The following is a 7148-nucleotide window of genomic DNA, read 5'->3' on the forward strand; positions in this document are numbered from 1 at the left end:
CACTGTGTAACCACTGAGCCGAGCTGTGATCCACTGCTGCTGGGCATTTAAATCCTCACAATGTGCCGAATAACCCGCATTAAATTCTAAATTAATATATTTTTTATTTTGTCAAGCAAGACTGAATTAATGTTGACTTCTTCTGTTATATTGATTTCAACAGGTACTGTTAACTTCTATGTAATCCAGGTCGATGAGATACGAAGTCGAGACTACAAATTAAAACCGGTTCCCAAGTTAAATAGGTACGTTTGTGATTGAGTTGTCACACAGTTTATAACGTGCTTCAGATCCATAGAGAAAATAATTTGAGTGAGTTGTCTCCCATTTGTTAATCAGAGAGCCATTATCAGAACTGCAAAACCAGATGGAATGCAAATAGAAGAACTCAATAAAGAAAAAGAAGAAGGAAAAAACACCCATGCCCTCCAAAAACACCATTGCCCTCCAAAAAAATACAAATGCACTTGTGTGAATAACCCAATGGTGCTACATATAAATACTCACAGGGAAACGTCTTCTCGTTTTGGTCCACGCAAAACGTCTCCTCTTTTCTGCCACGCCATCTCAGTTCTGTCACAGAAAAAGAAAGGACCTCTTTCTTTCTCCTTCCACTCTTCTAGACAAAAAGAGAGAGAGAAGAGAGAAAGGCTCTCTCTTCCTCATCGCTTTCACCACTTCCATGCCCAGACCCATCTCCTGCTCAGGCGCATCCCCGCCTTGCAAGGGAATCAGACTTGCCATTAATGGTGTGCCTTTAAACCTCTCCCATTCTCACCTCCGCTGCTCAACTCCTCATGTCTCATACACCAGACCTCTCCGCCTCATCTAGTCTCCTCTGCGCCGAGGATGCCGACGACATCGCCTCCTGGACCGACGGCCGATCTGCTGCTCCGGCCTTCGCCGCAACCTCCGCTCCAACCTCTGACAGATGGGACCTACCCTTCTCTGACTCCTCGAACCAGTTTCTTTCTACTCTCCTCGCATCTGAGCCTGACTTCATGCCTCGTTCTGACTATCTCTCTCGCCTCCGGGATCAATCGCTTGATGCCACGTCACGGCAGGATGCCGTCAACTGGATTCTAAAGGTGAACGATCTTTTCCGGTTTAGGCCTGTCACCGCCTATCTCTCTGTGAGCTACCTTGATCGCTTTCTCTCTACACGTTCTCTCCCAGTAAGCAATGGCCCCGTCAATTTCTAATCTTTTAAGCATAATCTCTTATTTCAACACTTAATTTTACAATGTGGTTTACTATTCAACCAGGACGGCGCGGGAGGATGGCCAATGCAGCTTCTCTCAGTGGCCTGTGTGTCAGTGGCGGCGAAAATGGAGGAGACAGGTGTCCCGTCGCTTCTAGACCTTCAGGCACTGGACGGTGGGTCCCAGTTCCTGTTCGAGCCCCGCACAGTGCGCCGAATGGAGCTACTTCTTATGTCAGCTCTCCAGTGGCGAGTCCAAGGGATAACTCCATTTGACTTTCTTCCCTTCTTTACCTCCACCTGTGCCTCTGATCTCCTCCCACGTGCCTCTGCTCTCATTGTCAGCACTCAACGCGGTAATTTTCTGGGCACTTTGTTTTTTTCTATAACCATAAATTGTAGTTCTTTCATCACCTTATTTTATGGCTTAATATGAATCTGAAGATTGTATTTGTCATAGTGGTCGATTTCTTGGCTTACCGACCATCGGAGATAGCTGCTGCTGCTTTGGTCTGTGCGGCTGATGAGTTGGCCAGAGACAGCGCTGATGCCGTTTGCACATTTGAGAAGTTAATCGAAAAGGTAAAAAAAAAAAACTAAAATAAAAATGTCAAAATTATTATTTAAAGGAAGCTCCCAAATTATATTATTATTAAAATCTATAGGTAAGAATCAGGTTGTAAAATATTATTAATTAATCTGGTAAAAGTTGGTATGCGTATGGAAATTCGCAAAGGAGATGGAAATTACCGAGGGTTGCGGGACAAAAGGCGGGGTTTTGTTTTTCATTTTTAACTTTGGGTCGGTCAATTCGGACAGCAATAAATTCTTCCTGTCACAGTGCCAAAAGTTAATTCGACCAACCAAATACAGTTACTAGAATAGTTTTTTTTTCCATTTTTCTCTTTTTTTAATCTTTCTACTTTCTCGAGGGGCGCAGGAAGCGGTGAGTGGTTGCCGCCAGCTAATGGTGGCTTATCTGCTCGACACGTGTCTATCAGCTGGGCTTCCCAAGCCCAACGAGGTGTCGCTTCCTCCTCCGAGCCCTATTGGCGTTTTAGACGCGGCCGCTTGTGGGAGCTGTGACTCGCAAAAATCCTCGGCTCCAGCCACGCCATCAGCCGAGCCGACTGGAGCTGAGCCGCCTCCGTTCAAGCGCAGGCGACTCTTGAATTGTACAGAAGATACTGGAGAGGATGGTCTGGTTTTATTATGCAATGATTAGCTCATTTGACTATTTTCGATTTTATTATTGCTAGACTAGAAGTGATTAGTAATGATGGAAAGTGTTTAGGATCTCTGTTTATTTGATTAGATTTTGGGTTCAACGGTGGGCCTGCTGGGCCCTTTTCTGTGGGCCACTTTTCTTTTTGTTCCCATGCCGCTATATATAAATATATAATAACAATGGTAATAAAACCTTAAACTTGATCAGTCTTTCCTTAAAGTATACTTTAATAATTCGAACGCGCGCAATTCTTTTGGAATTAATGTATTTATATTAACCAGAGCCGGGACAGTTGTCTTTGCTTGAAATTTGAGAAGCATTGAGAAAAGTGTTGTGTGCCATAAATTTTGGGAGTCACGGATGGTTAGTTTTCACATAGATTGGCAGCACCAATTAAATTGCACAGCAGTCTGGGTTTGCTCGACAGTATAATTTTATGGGTATAGCAATTTCATGGCGTGGGGATTTCATTTGGTCCCGTTGTTTGCTTTGAGATTCATGTTAGTCCTTTCTACATTATTAAGGCATGGATTTGTATATGACGTGGCCGATAAGGTCTCGGACTTGGAACGTTAAAAATTCATTTGGAAAATATTATAAGCAGATAAGTATGTATCAATGTTGAAAAGCTGAATTTTATGTTAGATTATAGGACTTTTGAAGTTAGAGGACTTGGGAAAATTAGTTCTCCAGAAATACCATTTTTGCTCAATTCATTTCTCTATTAGACAAAACTGCACATTCGAAATCATTCTAAAAGATAATCTATACTTTGTTGAAAAATAATTAGGTGAACCTTTTGATCGTAAATAGTAATATTGAGAATTTTCCTTTAAAAATGTTATTTTGGGACAATTGAATCCCTTATCTTTCCATCTAATATTTTGTGAGAAGGTTTCTCATTTCTGCAGGAAATAATTATGGGTAATGATTTTAACACAACTATATTTTTTTATTAACATAGCACTTTCAAAATTTTCAAGTGTATAGACAATTTTATCCCTACTTTATTGTTGTTATAACTTGCCTTATTTGATTATGCAATCAACACTTTCTTTATTTTAAAATTATGATTCACCTTATTTCCAAAATCAAAACATCTCCCTTTAAATGCATTTTTTTTTCTAAAAAACTGAACACAAAAATTAAAGCTCATAATAAACAAGATGAAAAATCAATTTACCAATCAACAAAAAGAAAACCTATAGTTAAATTAATAAATAGTAAATTGTAGATTTTATTAATTGAAATGATCAAATTTAAAAATAAAATTATCTAAGTATTTAGTTAAATTATAAAATATAAAATTAACAAAAATTACTCTCAAAATAATTTTCAATTAATTGAATAACATAATCCAAAGTAGAAAGTAATTACATTTTAAAAAATAAACAAATCTTAATGACAACTGGGACCAAGGTTCAAAATAGCGCCCGATAACGACGCTATTGCGATTTCGGACCATAAAAGCTATGGCACTATCAGTGCTATAGCGGCGCTATATGGCCATAGCGCTATTTTTTTAACCATGCTGCTATGACGTGATAGACGCTATTTAAACCTTTGACTGGGACATATTATTTCAAAATTTGAGTTGGTAACATACTAAATAAATTCTTCTTCTTTTTACTATATATATATAGTATACAATTAGAAGATAACATGAATGAAGAATAACAAATTTAGAAGTTTATATTTAAGAAGCTTGTTAATTAAAATGAAAAACAAATGATAGTTTGATTGAGAAATAAATGAGAGGTAAAGTTGTCTATTTATTAAAATATTTAAATCTTGTTGTGTTAATAATATTTTTTGTGGTGTGAATATCAGCACCCAATAATTATAGCGGGTTGGTTATTAATTGATCATCCAGTGTAACTGAACTGGAGAAGACATCGTGTTTTAGTCGTCACTTAGTTCAAGGCCCTAATCTATTAGGCTACCTTTTAAAAGTCTGGACATTAGTTGCTCAACGCGCGGTCCCAGGACAGAGATTTTTGTGGGACCCACCGCGTGTTTGGACTTTTTGTTATAATTGGTTTTCTCCAGTTAGTTGAAATGGAGATGAGGTGGAGATGCGAAATTGATGGATCTGGAAAACCGAGACACGTGACGTGGAACTCGTTGCTTTCTGGCAGAGCATGCAAAAGTCCCTGATGCTTCCCATTAGCCAGCGAAGCGAGACGGATCATGACACTACACGTGTCAGAATCTCCTCATCTCAACGGTCAGGTAACAAGTATAGAACAACTCTAGAGTCGTAACTTCTGAGGTAACATAAATATTTCCGTTTATCTCAGATTGTCCGATTAGAATCTGGACCAATGTAACGGTCCAGATCTTCACATGAATATTCGGTTACCGTAGGTACTATGAATTCTTCTGCGCCCCGCTGGTTTTCGTCTTTTGTCGATTCGGCTTCTTCCCGCCAGTCTTGTACAGAGCCATTTTATACACTTTTCCTCTTTTCACGGAGTGGGATAAAATTACAGTATTATCCCTAAAGTCCAATCCCATCAAGCCGATAATTTCGTTCCACAGTGGCAGTCTTAATTCCATACCTACGGGCTAGAATAAAAAGTATTTCCTTGGCCCTTCTTACCGAAAATTTTGTTAATACCCAAAAAAAAACTACAAAATTACGCAATGTATTCATGTTTTTATTGGATTTCAAAAATTGTCCATTTCAGTTACTAAATAACTTGACAAAGTACTTCTTTTCGGTTATTTAACAACTGGATCTAGAAAAATAGTCTGATTACTAAATAACCGAAAGTAAGTCCTTTGTTCGGTTATTTAGTAACCGAAATGGACATCCGAGATAAATCACCCCAATAAATTAGAATTAAATGAATACTACTCATTAATTCCGAATTCAGATTCAGCCATGTTCGCAGATTGAATCCGCACATGGATCCCGAACCCGTTCACGTATTCAGCCATGTTCGCAGATTGAATCCGCACATGGATCCCGATCCGCTCACAGCTCGGGCCTGCGCACCGACCCGTTCGCGTATTGGGTCAGCACTGTGCGAACATGTTAGGTTTAGGCTATATACGCAGCAAATCAGTTCTGTTTTCCATTTCTCCACTCATTCTTCACCAAGGCTGCTGCATAGGTGCGTTTTTTACCTTTTCATCATTCTTTTAAAAAAAAATATTTTTTGTAGTATTTTTTAATTTAGTGCATTATTTTGTAATATTAGGTTCATTCAACCAATTATGATTGAGATTGCTTGTTATTTTGGTAGTGAAGTATTACAAGGACCAAATGACGCTTATTGTAGCCACAAAATGCCGAAAATGTTCAATATCGGCTTAGGTTTGGATTTTAGAGTTATAAATAGGGAAGTGTACCAACAACTCTGTATTGACCACCGTAATTATGAACTGGTAATTACCACAAGGATCAATATTGGCCAAGGCAACCAAACCTGATTCCAACAGCTACCGGTACAAGACGATAGCAGTTGGGAGTTATATGTCCAAATGACAATAAATATGACCACTCCTTTCAAGTCCTAGAGTTATTATGTGGTAGCCAACCCCAGACAAAACCCTAGACAGAACTCCAGACATAATACTAGACAATTGTTGTAGTTGACTCAGGGTTTGGGGCTCGACCAATTTGTAACGGGTCCTAGCCGGGCCCCATGTGTAGCGGGTCCTAGTCGGGCCCCATGTGTAGCGGGCCCTAGTAGGGTCCAATCTGACAGGGGTCGATCTCAGATTCCATCCTCGTCCTCTAGCCGAGTCCAATCTGAAAGAGACTGATCTGAAACCCCAGAATGACTTTATTATGCTGACAATATGAACGAGTCTAATTGGGATGATAATGGGGACGGTAGGGTATCGGATCACAGTGATGAGAATACTGGTATTCCTGTGCTTGGTAGACGGAAGTGGCCTATATTGGGTCGTGGGGGAAAGACATTTGTTTGAGCAATTTCATGACACATCAGGGTTTGAAGAGACCGATAGCTCTTTTTTTGCGACTTGTGAGGTATGTTTGTTAATTTATATTTAATTTTAATTTAATTATTAAATTGTTGTTATTAAATTGATGTTGTTTAATTTTTGTTGTTTCTTTTGTAAATTAAAATGGAGAAAGACATGAATTGTCTGAGGGGATGACATATGACAGCAATGATAAGATGAAAGATACAATTAACCACTAGCACATCAAACAAAATAGGGAGATAAAAAATACACACAGCGATACCACCAGGCTGAGGTACAAGTGTGTTAGCACCCGGTGCAGGTGGACGTTGGTTGCAAGGGCTACAGGCTTTGGTAATACTTAAGCCATCATGAAGAATGTGGCTAAGCACACATGTCACGCATTGGCATCCAGGTTAGATCATGCACAGTTGATGTCCGCTATGGTCGTCAACTGTATAAAATTGTCATTGGAAAGAAATGCTGATATTTCTATCCTGGCAGTAGCTGTCTTATGTGCTGAAAGGTACGAGGGCATCGTTCCAAAGTACAACAAATTATGGCGTGGTAGAGAGTTAGCAATTGCTCAGGCCTTTGGTAGTTGGGAGGGGTCTTACGGGCTGATTGTCCCTTTGTTGGAGGCAATAAAAAGGTCAAATCCGGGAACCCAATATAAAATTATTTCAAAGCCAACCACTAAGCCAGGGTATCGTTTTTTCATGAGAGCAGCATGGGCATAGGGACCATGTATTGCTGCAGTCGGTCACCTCAAACCCGTCA

The 7148-nt window shown here is 39.5% G+C and overlaps 1 protein-coding gene across 1 annotated transcript; it reads left to right on the forward strand.

Moving 5' to 3' along the window:
* Positions 1-532: 532 nt before the first annotated feature.
* LOC144551181 (cyclin-D2-1-like) lies at positions 533-2630 on the forward strand. Its single transcript, XM_078299045.1, has 4 exons — positions 533-1175; positions 1266-1557; positions 1662-1783; positions 2142-2630. The coding sequence occupies exons 1-4, from the start codon at positions 798-800 to the stop codon at positions 2424-2426; spliced, it is 1077 nt and encodes a 358-aa protein (XP_078155171.1). The 5' UTR covers positions 533-797; the 3' UTR covers positions 2427-2630.
* Positions 2631-7148: the final 4518 nt, after the last annotated feature.

Source organism: Carex rostrata, chromosome 3 (assembly GCF_964058835.1).
Source record: "Carex rostrata chromosome 3, lpCarRost1.2, whole genome shotgun sequence".
Classification (NCBI taxonomy): Eukaryota; Viridiplantae; Streptophyta; class Magnoliopsida; order Poales; family Cyperaceae; genus Carex; species Carex rostrata.